This window comes from Balaenoptera physalus (genome assembly GCF_965194825.1).
Source record: "Balaenoptera physalus genome assembly, chromosome: 8".
Taxonomy (NCBI): Eukaryota; Metazoa; Chordata; class Mammalia; order Artiodactyla; family Balaenopteridae; genus Balaenoptera; species Balaenoptera physalus.
This window is the reverse complement of record NC_138887.1, coordinates 108,301,839-108,318,352: the sequence shown is the minus strand read 5'-3', so window position 1 is coordinate 108,318,352 and position 16,514 is coordinate 108,301,839. Positions and strand designations below refer to the sequence as shown.

Sequence of the window (16,514 nt, the reverse complement as noted above, 5' to 3'; positions counted from 1 at the left end):
CAGAGGAAGTGCAACGTGGGACACGCAAACTATAGTAAGCTATGGGCGAATCTGTTGATAGTTTGGGACGAACTGTTCTTAGGGTCAAAGAGAGCAAAGACGGGAGAGTCCAACCAGAATCCAAGCAGCAAGTTCATTGGTTTGAGGATGGGGAGAGATTCTTGACGAATGTTCATTGTTTGAGGGATGAGTTTCTGTCTCCTGTAAATCAGGCATTTACTGGAAATCAGTCTCTTCGTTCTTATGTTTCGTTTGCCTGAGGGCACATGTGTGAGGCTCTCCATTTCATATCCTCTGGTTCCGTTTTAGATTAAAATCTTTTTGCACTCCCGTAGAGCAGTGTGAAGACTTTAGCGACAGAAGGAAGCACCTGGGAAGCACGTGTAAGTGCAGATTCCTGCCCCCCACAGCCCGCTCAGACCCACTCAGGACTCAGGGCTGCAGCACCACAAAGGCCCGCCTGATTCTAGCTCAGGTCATTCTCAGAGCGCACGTGGACACTCCCGGAGAGGAACGCTCCTCTCCCGTCCAGGGAGCCACTTAGTTAATCCACAAATCAGCACTCCTGTTTAAACTTGAGACCATTGTCTGACCTCTTTGATGGAGCGCTTCAGAAATTGGACTTCTGTTATTCGTGATGATACCACAAGCTCCCCGTGGGTGACCCCTGCTTTCTTCCTTTATCTTGCTGTCCTCATTTTCTCCACTAGGCTCTCATCTCCTCCCTTCCCTTTGCTCAGCAACAGTCATGTTTGCTTGCTACAGCAGCTTCTCTTATTTCTTATCTTTGCAGACCAGCGTCAGGCCTGACTTTCTCAGTCTCTCCTGATTCATTCGCTCCTTTCTGACCCAAATTCTGTTATGTTACACTCAACAAACCTAAAATCCAACCAATGTGTTTTGGATTTTTCTTACCACGGACCTTGGTAAGATATTGGTCTTTCAGCGTGTGCGATTTCTAGGATGCAAATGGGTCTTTTGCCATGTAGAGCCTCAGGCCATGTGTAGAATTCCTCTGCAAGGGTGAGGAAGGAGGTTCTTGAGACGCGTAAGACTGAATTTGGGGCGGGAGCTAGCTTGGAGAGCTCTTTGATGGGAAATGGAGGAACTTCAATTGAAAACCTCATGAGCCTGCTTTTCGTGCTTGGTCTCTGGCAGGTTCAAAACTGTCTAAGAATTGGGACCACCCCAGCCTTAGGTCCTTTTCTGTAAACACAGAGACCTGCATTCCGCCCTCTGCCCTGAATAGGGGCTTACATTTTAATGTCTGGTCCTGAAGCGATATCACCCTAAGGTGGTCCCCTCAATCTCCCTGTCTTTTGAGACCTGCCACCCTCTGTCTTCACCATGCACTTCAGAGAGATATATTCCAGTACATTTGCAAAGGTCTTCACATGTGGAAGACTAAGTCAGGCATTGTTTCTACCCCACGGGAACTGTTTAGCTCTGTATTACCTTCTGATGTTGGTTTTTCTTTGTGTTTCTTCTTGCTGCAGGAAAGCAATCTCCCGGGCGGGCCTGCAGCACCTGGCTCCTGCACATCCCCTCAGCCTTCCTGTGGCAAACGGGCCAGCGAAGGAGCCCAGAGCGACTCTGGACTGGAGTGTAGGTGTCGGCTGTTTCATTTCAATATCATTCCATCGCATGTGTGTCTCTCTCGTCCTCACGATTCCTGTAGCTACCCACAAGACTTAATAAGTTTCAATATTGTTCACTGATCCATCTTTGGGTATCTAAGCCCTCGCTCCATTTCCAGATTCCTAAGAACATAGCTCCTTTACATGAAGTCAGACGTATTGAAAACTAAAATAAAAACTTCATGAATCCTTTGAAGCACTATTGCCTGGGTTTGCAGCTGTGAGATAAAAAGTACCTCTGTGTACATGCTTTATTGGTCCCTGCCAAGTTGATGATGAATAGAGTTTACTCTTAGCCACATCACAAAGTCCAAGTTTGATTTCCTTAGCTCAAGCTGCTTTTTCTTTTTTGGTCCTTTTTTTTTCTTTTTCTTTTTTTTATTCTTTTCCTGCGAGAGGATGACCTCACTTTACATTCCAGGCACTCCATGTCCTCCTGTTTGCTATACTTCCTCCCCTAACCCAAAGGTAGATGGGTCTCATATCAGCTGGGTGGATATATTAGCTGGTTTTTTTAAAAAGTTTATTTTATTGAAGTATACTTGATTTACAGTGTCATGTTAATTTCTACTGTACAGCAAAGTGATTCCGTTATACATATATATACATTCTTTTTCATATTCTTTTCCATTATGGCTTATCACAGAATATTGAATATAGTTCCCTGCACTATACAGTAGGAACTTGTTATTTATCCATTCTATATGTAATAGTTTGCATCTGCTGTATATTAGCTGATTTTAATGTTTTACCCAAAAGACATCTACAAAAACTGTTACCTTGAAGATAGCCGTCTGAATTTCTTTTACTGAGAGTCTTCGGTGAGTCAAGTTCTTGGTTGAAGACACTTCTAACTGTGGACTGAAAGGCCTTGTCCCTTTCTAAAGGAATGTAAGAAACAGTATGAAGCTAGAGGAGGGCTGCTCTGAGATTCTGCCAGTCTGGTCTTAACGATGAATCTTGTTTAGCATTTCTGGTTGAGTTGAACAGAGGGAATAATCCGTGTTCTTCTCCTCCCATAAGAAAGACTATGGCAGGGTGGGGGAAAGGAGAGGAATTTTTAAACTCAATTTTATTTTTAGCATATAGGCTATGATTTAATATCCTTTAATACTATAATATTTCTCCCTCTTTCCCAAGAATACACTTACTAATAACATCCTTATTTTATACTCTGGACACATACCAATGTATGCAATGTGTGAAGTACCTGGCAAAAGACTGAATTTAATTGAAATGCAGCTTCTTCCTTGATGGAGTCCGGGAGTGCTCCAGTAGCGCCTGTGTACGTTGAGTTGGTGTTCAGGAAGACTGTTCCTCTCCTCGAATTTCCCTTTATTCCAGGACAGTTATTTAATAAACTCTTAAACCATAAGAGAGTGTAGAATATATTTACAGTAGTGCTTACATAATTAAAAAAGAATTAAATATATAAACAAACAGGTAAATTAAATAAAAAAGGGATATGCATGGGCCAATGATGACAGTGTGTTACAGGGACCCCAGAAAGTTAGTTTAATAGCCATGGTGTTCCAAATCCTCTGATCCAAAGTAGTAGGAGCCTATCTGAGATGCAAGATTCTAATGAGAGAGAGTTTATATCATTTAGATAGAAACATCCATTAAATGATTTCTCTGCCCCTTTTGTGACATTAGTCAAGTCACTTGATTTCCTTCAGCCTCAGGGTCCTCATCGGTAGAGGGGGACAATGGTGACCCCTCCCTAAAGGGGACTTCAGGGCTGTTGTTAAGATCAAATGGGGCAATGAGCGTGAAAGTTCTTTGTAAACGGTACAGCCTGCAGGTTTTCTATTCAGAAATAAAGTAATTGACGAATTGGTTGATTGATCACCATTTGTTGAGTACTTGCTTTGTTCTAGAACCTGTGTTAGTTCCTTAGGATTCTGAGGTGAGGAAGATATGGTTTCTGCCTTCAAGAAGCTTAGAATGCCATGGGCAGAAGAGACATTGACAGCTAAAATACAGGGCAGCGACAGCTAGAGTAGAGGGGTACAGAGAGCGTCACTGGGGTTGCGAGGAAGGACGCTCCATCCCCATTTGATGTTGGAAAGAGTTACCAGAAAATGCTCTTAGAAAGAATTTTCCTTCCTGAGCCAAAGCTTGACTAGAAGGTATTATTTTTCTGATTCCTGTAGAGAGGTGTATACTCTAATATTTCATCCCAGTGGTATTTTTGGCTAGTGGTGGGTGAACTGCAGTACACAGTTCAGGAAGAGCAAATAAGAAGTACGGCCGGGGCACGTAGCTGATCTTTAATCCTTCAGCCCCTTTGCTTATGGCTACCCTGACTTGATGGCCTGATGAATTATCATGGTGGCAGGAAACACTTTGGGGATGTTTAACAGTGGAGGTAAAATGGAAAGCCTTCTCTGAAGACACTCCATCTCAGGGCTTATTTAGAGATCTGATGTGGAAGGAGTTGTAAAATGTGACTCTGAAAAAAACCCTGTAATTGTGGGCTAATATTGCTGTTAGCAAACAGAAGCCAGCCTGATACTTCCTTAAGACAATCATGTAAAAATAAAAGATTTTTCTCAGAAGAGAGGAAGAAGCAGATTGTTAAAGACATTTCAATGACTTCTTTTTTTTTGCTGAGACTTGCCCTTGCTTCTAAATTTTTGGCTTTTCCTAACCTAAGTGCTTTACACCAAGTTCATTTATGTTACTTTAGTTTGCCTGCTTGTTCAAGAAGCTAAACCAGGATTTTCTTTGTTCTGTTTAAAGTATAAGACTAGTCCTCTGGCTTGACCTACTACCATTCTCTTTAATCTACTCCCTTGTCTGCTTCTCTACAAAGAAGCAGCGTGACCACTGCTCTCCTTCTGTCAGCCCACTTTTCTGGACTAAATGCATTAAAATGATCAATCTTTAAAAAATTGTTTTTTAAATTTTTGGCTGTGTTGTGTCTTCGTTGCTGCACGTGGGCTTTCTCTAGTTGCGGCGAGCGGGGGCTACTCTTCGTTGCGGTGCGTGGGCTTCTCACTGCAGTGGCTTCTTGTTGCAGAGCACGGGCTCTAGGCACGCAGACTTCAGTAATTGTGGCACATGGGCTCAGTAGTTGTGGCTCGTGGGCTCTAGAGCGCAGGCTCAGTAGTTGTGGCGCACGGGCTTAGTTGCTCCGCGGCATGTGGGATCTTCCAGGACCAGGGCTCGAACCCGTGTCCCCTGCGTTGGCAGGCAGATTCTTGACCACTGTGCCACCAGGGAAGCCCCTAAAATGATCAATCTTTACTTATTTACTGTTACTATTTATTGAGCACTGATTTGGCTTGGAGCCTCTTAAGAGTCTCCCATATGAGAAGGGTGGCAGAAATTTAAAAATTAAGGTAAAAAAGGAGGAATTTTAATTTCTTGCCTTTGATGAGGTAAGGGGCCCCAGTAGTGCTAAGAGATGCTTCTGGCATAACAGGGGTGGAGAAGGGCTGCGGAGAGTTGCCTTGTTCTGTGTTCTGCCCCCTTGACTCTCAGGTTGAGATTCTCTTTGCTCCATCACCTCTTGGCTCAGGGGTTGAGGGTCTCAAAGGCCTATAGTACTATGACTCCCTGACTTATGTCACCTCCCCTCTCCTCATTTCACCAGTGAGAAAACAGATGCAAAAGCTGTTTATGGTGCATCTGAAGTTGAAGATAAATCAGGGTGAACCTGGAACTTGGGTCTTAGTCCCAAGTTTCTACTTATTGTAGAATACCTAGAGGGCCCCGTTTTGACTCTAGTATGTACCAAAGTCTGCAGAAGGGACACAACTGTTTCTTAAACATCCTCCGGCAAAGGGCTTTGAGGAGTGGCCTGCTTGTGGGGGGCCTGAGACCCAGGTGAGCCTGCGCTGTAGGCACCCGTGCGTTTTGGCTGTGGGAGGACTATTGCAGGAGTCAGTTTATGCTCTGGGTGTGTGAACTTAATAATTTCCTTGAAGTACTCCATCTTCATTTCCCTACTTAGTGATATATACTATCTTTGTCTTCTTTTTAGTCTGTTCCTTGAAGTCCAGAAACTTCTCTTTTGCTGTGATTTACTCAAATGGTTTATTTTGACTTATGGGATTCTCTGCCCTACACAGTGTCATTTCCTTGATGACTCTTTGCTGACCTTTGCTCACAGACCCTCCCCTCCATACATGTCAGGGATGGAAGCCTTAATGATGGGGAGTAGCCAGATCAGGCCTCAGTACAGAGCCTGGGTTTTCTACTGACTACAGTGGACATTCAGTTTCACCCAAGGTGAAAATGGCTCTTTGCTACAGAGACTTCACTCCTGTTCTCAGCCAGGCTATGCTCATTTTTTTGGTTGAACTGGTTCTGTTTATTTTATTCACTTTCTGTTTTGATCTCTCATAAAACCTCTAACCATAGTGCATGTCTTAGAGCCAAATTCGTGTTTTTTAGTTGACTTTCTTATTCTAGGTCCTATTTAGATTTCAGGCACTTTGAAGGGAGGAGCAACGTCTTCTGCTTCTTTTGTCTTCTTCACAGTGGACAGCACAGTATCCTAGGCCTAGTAGCTGTCTAGTAGATGTCAGTTACGAATTGATTACAGCTTTTTTGCTCAATCAGCAAGAAAGGGGCATTTCGCTGGCAGTTGATGGGCACTCAGATTATCTCCAGTTCCTGAAAGGCTTTGGTAGACACAAGTCAAAAACCTGTTTGAAACATAAATGGATTTATGCTATTGAGTCCCAAGTAACTCTTTTTAAATTTCCTTCCTAATCTAATGCATTGTGTTAAGACTTAAAGCACACACAGTTTTTGATCTTCCCATTCCTCCCAATGGTATCCTCTCTCCCCTTTCATGGTGACAACCTACAGGGGCTGCTCCCTTTGACACCATGCCATGAATGTCAGCCAAGCCAGTTTTTGGGAAAACAAGCTAAATTGCTAGAAAGGAAGGGAGTAATGCTCAAAAAGGAAAAATAGTCTCATCTCCTGGGCTGGAATCCAAGCTTCCAGTTTAGAGCGAGTTAGCCCACTTCGAAGTGAGTCTGTTGCACAGATAATGTGTGTCTTTTCTTAAATGTCACATGCCTCCCATGCAACGGAGACTTAATTTGGACGTGGAGATTTCTTCCCTGTTTTTAGTGTTAGGGCAGAGAACATAGGATGTGGGTCTTCACTCTGTGTCCTCTGTTCTGTAATTTGCTTTTGCCCATTACACTGCCTAAATAACTCTCAAAGCAATGGTAGAAAAGCCACCAAGATCCTTCTTAAAAAGCATGTTGGTTTTCAACATGGCATCCTTGATTTCAATTCATTTTTGCCTTCCTCATTGGAAAATTTCCTCCAAGGCTGAGGGCTGTGGAAAACAGAGCCTCAACACAAACAAACCCAGATCCTAAATCCAGACCACCTTTCCTTTCCTCTGGTTGACGATGCTAAGAAAAGGAGTGCTTTCTTCTGGGCAGGTAAAACATAGCACAGGGGGCTTCCCTGGTGGCGCAGTGGTTAAGAATCTGCCTGCCAATGCAGGGGACACGGGTTCGAGCCCTGGTCTGGGAAGATCCCACATGCCACGGAGCAGCTGGGCCCGTGGGCCACAACTACTGAGCCTGTGCGGCTGGAGCCTGTGCTCCGCAACAAGGGAGGCCACGATAGTGAGAGGCCCAGGCACCACGATGAAGAGTGGCCCCTCTTGCCACAACTGGAGAAAGCCCTCGCACAGAAACGAAGACCCAATACAGCCAAAAATAAATAAATAAATAAATAATAATTAAAAAAAAAGTCAAGCACGGATGGCTTCTTTAAAAAAAAACAACAACAACATAGTACAGTGGGTTCACTGCCTCACTGTTTGGTTCAGAGACAAGATTAGGGAAACAGAGTCTTCATGTGGGATTGGTTTAAACGGGGTTATGAAACTAGGTCATTTTATCTTTGGAAACTTTGAATGTAAAGGCAGGAGGAGGCAGGTGTGTGTGTGTGTGTGTGTGTGTGTGTGTGTGTGTGTGTGTGTGTGTGTATCTGTATGCACATGTGCATGCTCTCATTTTAGTCTTGTTTCAGATGACAGGTCCAAGCAGACCTGTGCCTTCCTTACAAGCTCTTGGCCTTTGCTCTTTAACTTCAGGTTTGGGTGTCATCACCAGTAATGACTCACACCCCGATATCTTTCTCCACTTCCATCTTCATTTCAAAGAACATTGTCCATTTAATCAAGATATCAGATTGCTAAGCAGAGCAGGAGGAGATAACCGACTATAAATTAGTAAAGGTCCTGACCTGGTCAGCCGTGTTAATAGTGGGACAGATCTAGCATGTTTTCATGCACCCTCACTAATCTTCTATTTTCTAAAATTGTGAGAATTTTAAATTAAATCACATTGGCTGCTGGGAGAAATCATAGACTCTTACAACTTCACAGGTCAGTGAGAAGTACCTAGGTCTAATCTTTTGCCTCTTAGTAAGTGATATCTAAACTAACACTGTTGAACAGAAATATATATGAGCTATAAAGAAAGCCTAATTTTTAGTGGCCACATTAAGAAGTGAAAAGACATAGGTAAAATTAATTTTAATATTATATTTTGTTTAACCAAATATATAAAAATATTGCTGTTTCAACACATAGTCAATATAGAAATGATCAGTGAGATGGTTCACATTCTTTTTTCAGACTAAGTCAGTCTTCAAAATCTGCTGTGAATTTTACACTGACAGCACATCTCAATTAGTGCTAATCACATTTCAGGTGCTCAGTTGCCATATGCTTACTGGACAACATATCTAAACCATCTGAGACAGATTTTACCTATTATTACCTTGAAGATTTTTAGAGGGAGACAGTCCAGATTTTTGTTTCCCTTTCTGAATTTGTAAGGATATTCACATTTGATACATATTTATGATTGTCTTATTGTTTCAAAACATTTTTTACAAGCAAATGTCTTCATTTTGTGTAGATTATTTGCTTCTGGTGTCAGTGTACTCTATCTGTGTCATTCAGTCTACAACACTCCCTCTCCACAACTTGTATCTTTTTACCTATAACTGTTTATTACTAGGACTTCAGGTAGAACTTGAGAGCAAGAAATCCTATCTGTATCTACATAGGTGGGTCTCTACTCTTAGGTAGCTAGATCTATCTATAGATAGGTTGATCTATATAAATCTATGTATATCTATAGAGACTTGTTTCAACACTCACTAATATAGAAGAAATGTTATCTTCATTTTGAAATGGAACTATTTTTTCTGTCTGGCACAGACGGATACTCTGAGTTATATACTGTTTGAGATGGTATTTCAAGATGGATGTGTAAAGAAGAGAGAAAGAGGTACCTGGGTGTGGAGAATGGAATAAATAAAAAACATGGCACAGAAAAGGAAAATATAACTATATTTAGAGAAGAGTGACAAAAGAATAGAATGTGTGAAGGTGAATAAGAAAGACAGATTGGTACCATTAATGGAAGGTCTAGTATGTGGGATTAAGTTTAGATTTTGTTTTATAAATAATAGGGTTTTTTTTTTTAAGCCTCCTAAGCAAGAGAGAGGCATAATCACAGCTATGTTTTAAGGGAGTTAATTTTACAGCAGTGTGAAATATCAGAGAGAATGTCAGAAGTAGAATTCAGAGCAGAAGAAACCAGGACTCAGAGATTAGACAGGCTGTTCAGTGTATGGTAGGTAACTTGGGGGTAAATGTAGACAGTGAAAGGAAATGCAGACAAAGCTGTGAGCAAAGAGAAGAGGCCTATATTAGTTGGGGTGGTCTAGGCTGCAATAAATAAAATAATCATGTAATGGCTCAATACAAGAGAAGTTTATTTCTCACTTGTGTAACAGACCAGGACTGTTTCAGGTTGGGTGGCAGGTGAGCTCTGTTCCACATAGCTATTCAGTGACCTGGACTGACAGTTGCTCTTACAGCATCATTAGAAGCCTTCTAAAATCATCCCAAAGGCCAACTTCCCAGGTATCCAGTATGGGAAAAGGGAGGGAGATTTTAATGGGCCAAGTCTGAAAATAGTACATGTCACTCCTGCTCATGTGCCATTGGTTAGAACTGGGTCACATGGCCACATCCAATCACAAGCGAGTCTGGGTAACAAGGTCTAGCTGTGTGTTCAGGAAAAAGAGAAAAATGATTTTGGTGAATGGCTAGCAGTCTTGACTACAAAGACCCAGGAGAGGAATAGATGTTGGGTAATACCAACATCTATGGATTAGGAAGGAAGAAGGAAAACTGGAGACTAACCACAACGATAATAAGAAGAAATATATTGAGGGAATTCCCTGGTGGCACAGTGGTCAAGAATCCACCTGCCAATGCAGGGTCACGGGTTCGAGCCCTGTTCTGGGAAGATCCCACATGCTGCAGAGAAACTAAGCCCATGCGCCACAACTACTGAGCCCACATGCCACAACTACTGAAGCCCACGCGCCTAGAGCCCGTGCTCTGCAACAAGAGAATCCATCGCAATGAGAAGCACGCGCACCGCAATGAAGAGTAGCCCCCGCTTGCCACGACTAGAGAAAGCCCACATGCAGCAACAAAGACCAAATGCAGCCAAAAATAAAAATAAATAAATAAATTTTTTTAAAAAGAACTATATTGAACACCTATTAACTTCTCATTGTGGGCAAGGCATTGAACGTTATTCATTTTCACATTTAAACATCATTGTGATCTTGTGAGGGAAGTACAATTATTATTACAATTTTAGTGGTGAGTAAACTGAGGTCTAGGGAAGTTAGAGAGACCCTAGGTCATAGAGCTAGTGGGTAGCAAGTCTATCTGACTCCAAAGCTCATGTTTATTACTCTTGAACTGGATAAGGATTTATCAGAAGTGTAAGAAGAAAACCACAACAGTTTATTTTTCTATTCATGTGTGAATGCCACCCAGCTGAATTCAGGAGTTACCAAGATCATCCTCACTTGCAGGTTCCGGAATTCCCAAGACCACACTCATATTCAATAATTCATTAGAAGGACTCATAGAATTTTCTGAAAGCTGCTATACTCACATTTATGGCCTATTATAGTGAAAGGATACAGACTCAAACCAGCCAAGGAAAGCGGTGCATGGTGCAAAGTCCAGGAAATTTTGACACAAGGAGCTTCCGGTTGTCCTCTCCCAGTGGATTTATGACAGAGATAACTTTTCCCAGCAACCATGGTGCAACTATACATATGGCATATTGCCAACCAAGGAAGCTCATCTGAAACTTGGTACCCAGAGTTTTAGTCGGAGCTTGGTCATGTAGACACGGTTAACCACCTGCATGGTTGACTTTAGCCCCTTGCCCCTCTGGAGGATGAGCTGATATATGCCTCACCATAAGTCACTGTTATTTTAGAATATTTGGCATGGCCCAAGGTCCCCAGGTAAACAAAGATACTCTTATCAGGCAAGACATTCCAGGCACTTAGAGAGATTACCTTCCTATAGTTGAGGGCAGAGGCCAGACCTCTCTTTGGGTAAGGTTACTTCCTTCTGATGCGTCGGACAAGACAGATGTACAAGAAAAGGATGAGGCGTGGGGAAAATGTAGTCTAAGACAAGGTATGTTTCATGTTTTCCTTGCATGACTGGTTTTTTTCTTGCATGCCTCTGTTTCTTTCATGATTTTGAAAGACCGTCATGTCTCTTAGGCATCCATGTTTACTTCTCACAGTTTGTGACTCCAAACTAATGGACAAATAAAAAAAAAATTATCCTTTCTACTCCTTGGAATTGCATGTAACAAGAATGTGATTCATTCACTGATTCTTACTCTCATCTTTTCAGTTCCCCAAATTTATTTATCACCTACTATTTGCCAGGTGCTAAGTTAAGTGCTGGACATTTAATGTCCATATGAAGCCTAGAATCTAGCATAAGAGGGAAACACGAATCAAATAATCATGCCAATGAATGAATAATTGCCAGTTGGAATAAATGATGGGAAGGAAACATGGTTTTATGAGAGTAACTAACAAAATGACTTCGATTTTGGGGTCAGTGATGGCTTCTTTGAGAAAATAACACTTGATCTGGTAACCAAAAGGTAAATAGAAATTACCCACATAAGTCAGAATGAAGAAGAATAGGAAGTTTGGATATAGTAAACAGAATATGTGGTCAACAGTCTTTGATGTGGGGACATTTGAACAGAGATCTAAATGAAATGAGAAATGCGCAGTGCAGGTGTCTCGTGTAAGCAATTTTTAGTCAAGGGAGCATCAAATTCAATGGACCTGAGATGAGAGCTTCCTTAGTCTGCTTGGGAAATACAAGACCAATGTAATGGCAGGTCAGCGACTGAGAGGGGGAGAGAGAGAGAAGATGAGGTAGCTGGACAGGGAAACGAGATTGCGGAGAGACAGGAGAGGAAGTCAGAGAGGCTCCCAGGGATGAGGTAAGTGAGGACTTTGCACTCTTCTGAGTACATAGATAGCCATTGAAGAGTTATGAGCAGATTAGCAATTTGATTAGATTTACCTTTTTTTGTTTGTTTGTTTGGCTGCGTTGGGTCTTCGTTGCTGTGCGCGGGCTTTCTCTAGTTGCGGCGAGCGGGGGATACTCTTCATTGCGGTGTGCGGGCTTCTCATTGTGGTGGCTTCTCTTGTTGCGGAGCATGGGCTCTAGGCGTGTGGGCTTCAGTAGCTGCGACACACAGGCTTAGTGGTTGTGGCTTGCGGTCTCCAGAGCCCAGACTCAGTAGTTGTGGTGCACGGGCTTAGTTGCTCCACGGCATGTGGGATCTTCCTGGATCAGGGATCGAACCCGTGTTCCCTGCACTGGCAGGTGGATTCTTAACCATGACACCACCAGGGAAGTCCCTGATTAGATTTACATTTTAAGGTAATTATTTTGGTTGCTCTGTGGAGAACAGACCATGGGGAGACAAGAGTAGAGCAGGGACACCAGTTAGGGGGCTATTGGGAATATTCCAAGCCAGAGATGATGGAGGATTGGGTGGTAACAGTAGATGTGGTGAGAATCAATTGGGTTTCATACACATTTTGAAACTAGAGTCAGTAATATTATTTCTTGAACCCAATTCCATCAGGCTTTCTTCCTTCTCATCCTGCTGTTGGTACTTTTGCCAAGGTCATCAGTGACTTCACATGTTCACATGGTGAAATCCAATGGCCAGTTCTTCAGCTTTTGACACAGACCTTCTAGGTGCACTTTCTTCCTGGAAACGTTATACTCTTTTTTGTTTTCCTTGTACCCCAGTGGCCACTCCGTCCCAGTCCCCTTTGCTGGATCTTTCCTATATTCCCAAACTCTGAGTATTGGAATGTTCCACAGCTCAGTACTCAGAGCTTTCCATCCACATTCAGTCCTTAGGTTTTTGCATTCAGTTCTCATGGCTTTAGATGCCATCAATTAACGGTTGCCTCCCAAATTATTCATACAGTACATACCTCTTCTTTGAACTTCAGACTCATAAAAAAACTGCCCTCTCAACATCTCCACTTGAAGGTCTAATAAGCATCTCAGAATTTTACATCCTCAACACTGAACTCATTGCACTGATCATTTCATAATGTATAAAAATATAGAATCACTGTGTTGTACACCTGAAACTAATATATTGAATGTTAATTATAACTCAATGGAAAATAAAATAAAACAAAAACCTGAACTCGACTTACTCCCTAAATCTGCTCTTACTGTAATCTTCTCCCTGAATTTCAGTAAGTGGTATTTCCATTCTTACAGCTGTAAATATTTGCAAAAAACTTCAGACTAGTTAAAGCACACTTTCTGGGGATGGGCTGGTAGCCAGGTGTTCTTCAGAACTCATCAGGTCATTGTAATGAGCAATTAAATTTGAGAACCAGTGTGCTCGATCCACTGTGGCCAGAAGCCTCCACCGTTTTCTTTCCCTCTTCTCTTACTAATGTCGGGCTTTCTAGTCAGATCCCCACTCAGGAGTGAGGTTAGCTCATTCTAGCAGTTCTGCCGTGCCTGAATCCTTATCAGCAAGCCTCTGAGTGCTCGTAGAGGGTCTCCAGTGTGCAGGGGCAATCGGCTTGGCCCAGCGTGGATGAAGCCTGCCAGCCCAGTGAGTTACTGATGTCTTGCAAGTCTCTGACTCCCTTGGCTTGCCTGCCCCTGCCCACCTTACTTGGCCTACCGGGACTTAATTTTTGGCCTGCCTAGATTGGTATTATCAAGGATTTTTGACCTTTTCCCCACTGCAACATTTTATACTTCACTTTTTAAAAGAGTTGGTGGGATTTTTGCTGTAGTGAGTTTCCATAGTATTTGCTGCTATAATTATGTGTTTAGTTTCCATGTTCTCTGGTAGATTTTACTGCACACTAACCCAGTGCCTGGCACCAGGTGTGTGGAATGTTTATTGAATGAATTAGAGAATAAAAGAATGAAAAGAGATTTAATTCTATAAATGGTTATAAGTTAAATCTGGATGTTAAGTTCCCAGTAGTAGAATATTTTAGTTTGTGGAGCTTGATTTCTTTAGGATACCTGGCAAAGAAATGCCTTTTAATTAATTAATTTATTTTTTATCTTGTTCTCATCCATCATGATCTGAAAACTTTTAGGGTTCCAAACCTACAGCTATTCTCTGTTTGCCACTGGAAGTATGTGAATATTTTTAGAAGTAGAGAAATCATTCAATTTGAAGAATTTAGAATTGGACGAAGGCCCTACTGAGCTGGTAAAATGTTTGAATTAGTAATTTATTATGCTTTGACTACACAGCAACTTAAAACTAAGTTATAAGAAGCTCCTGGTTTAGAAGTATAATTTATCCATTACTGGTATAAATGTATTTTCAAGCAGCCTTTAAAGTACTTTAATACTACTCTCCTCCTTAGCTAATTTGCTAAGGAGAGTCGACTTTTAATAGAATTTTGGTCTCAATTGTCATGAACTCTGCAGCGGGCCTGGATGAATAAGGCCTCAGATTGAATACCTTGAGGGTTTTTTGCCCCTCATTTGTTACATATTTCAAAGATGACCACATCCATGGGTAAAAACATCTTTGGACCTAACATCTTAATTATTGCTCACAGTTTTTCCAAATACCTTTTTCCGTTTCTAGAATTTTGGTAGGACCAATTTCAGCAGTATTTTCAGGGGTAAAATGAGAAGCGTTTAGACAATTTGGGTTCACTAACTTTCTTGCATCCAAAATCTAAATTTGAGATCTGCCCCCCTCCACCCATCCCTTTATGCCTGAAAAGAAAACTGAAGTCAGGTGGGTCCTTTCCTTCCAGGAAAATGCCGTGAATGGAGAGCACCTGTGGCTGGAGACCAACGTCTCGGGAGACCTGTGCTACCTGGGGGAGGAGAACTGCCAAGTCAGATTTGCAGTGAGTGTGCGCCCGGGACCCCTGTGCTCTGGCCTTCCTGGGGGGAGCCTTGTGGGTAGTTGAGTCTGAAGGCAGCGGGGATCACCGCGCCTGAATTTCCAAGGAGAGGTTTGAAAGAGCCTGTCCCTGTGAGACAGTTGACAGTTTATCAAGTTAGCATGGTTTTTAAGGGGTCAGTTGAATGGTTTTAGGTTTTTTTCTTGATTCTGCAGGTCGAACCTTGGGATAATGTGCTACTTTGTGATGATAAACAGTGTTGGTTTTTGTTAGTGCGTTTGGGGGTGGGGGAGAGGGTGAGTGTGCATGAGCCAGATGCTTGCACATGGAGCGGTGTCCTGTGGGGAGAGACCTGTGGGTGGAGGAAGGGTCTCTGTGGGAGAAGGCTCTCCTTCGTAGGGGAGCGTCTGTGGTGGACGACATTACTGGTGGGTGAAGGTAGAGATGGGTGCAAACACCGGTCTGGTGGTGGGTGTAGGCTCACAAATAATTCAGACTAGGCTCCAGATGAGAAAATTTTAGAAACTATATAAGTGATCAACAGTCAACTCCATCAGAGTATAGCTTTTTAAAATTTGCTTTGTCCCTATTTGGAACAATGTTTAAATGTTAAATCCTCTTTGTGTTCCATGAAAAGAGCATGGTTGCCAGGCTGTAAGTTGGGAGGAATTACATTTTAGTATTGAGAAAGTGAACTTAAAATTTCTGTGCAGTTAAAACTTATGTGTTCAAAAAGAGAGTAATGGGAAGCTAACAATAGTAAAGAAGAAAGAAAAGTTGTATTCTTTCTTATTTTGGGGAAATGGGCATCATAATTGACCTAATAATTTTTTTCTTTTTTGTTAATGTTTGTTTATAACGTGAAAGAGAGATTTGGGGCAAAATGTAGAACCTAGGAATTGCGAATGAATATGTTTCTATGAATAACAAATAAGGAAGAAATTGAGTTTCTGCCAACGTTTATAGAAGAATATAGCCCCAAGGGACTTTTATTAGGCTGCCTGGAATCACAAAGCTGGGGAGCCAAGATTTTTTAAATTGCATTAGGTGTTTTGATGCCTAGTTTATAGGTTTTGTTTGGAAAACTTTATGAGAGTTTGGAGGACCAGGGTTTGTTTGAGTGAGGGTGGGAATAGTTAAATGTCAGCTAAAGACTCAGTTGTACAGGCTCTCAATTTAAAGTCAGGAAACTTGGATTTGAATCTCAGTGTTATCGCTGACTGTGTGACACTGAGAACTCCTGACTTTTGGGTGTTGGCCACCTTCAAGGTAGAAAAATGGAGGAGGATTAAATTAATTTTGCTTCCGATTCAGATCTGTACTTCGTTGTTTGCATTTCTTTTAATCTGGTTGTAAATTCAGTTGATCTAAATATCATTTCAACTTTATGCATATGTATTTTCGATTAAAGTATAATTGCATGAAATTCGATTAAATTAACCAAAACCAAGAGAAGCTCAGCTGTTTAGACTAAAATGCTATAAATGATGAATTAACGTTTGGATCTTAGTTAATTGTGTAAACACTGGTCTTGATCATATAAAATGGAAAAAATGAAAGCCAATCCTTCTTGCGTACATACTTTTGAAC

General features: G+C 41.8%; 1 protein-coding gene across 6 annotated transcripts in view; it reads left to right on the top strand.

Moving 5' to 3' along the window:
* DGKI (diacylglycerol kinase iota) overlaps positions 1-16,514 on the top strand; it is a 455,938-nt gene that overhangs the window by 159,798 nt on the left and 279,626 nt on the right. For all 6 annotated transcript variants that reach the window (XR_014266816.1, XM_082472878.1, XM_082472877.1 and 3 more), the window contains exons 2-3: positions 1,497-1,605; positions 14,832-14,927. Coding sequence is in view for 5 of the 6 variants with exons in the window: in XM_082472878.1 (XP_082329004.1) it covers positions 1,497-1,605; positions 14,832-14,927 (205 nt within the window). In the remaining variant the exon portion in view is untranslated. The remainder of the gene's footprint in view (positions 1-1,496; positions 1,606-14,831; positions 14,928-16,514) is intronic.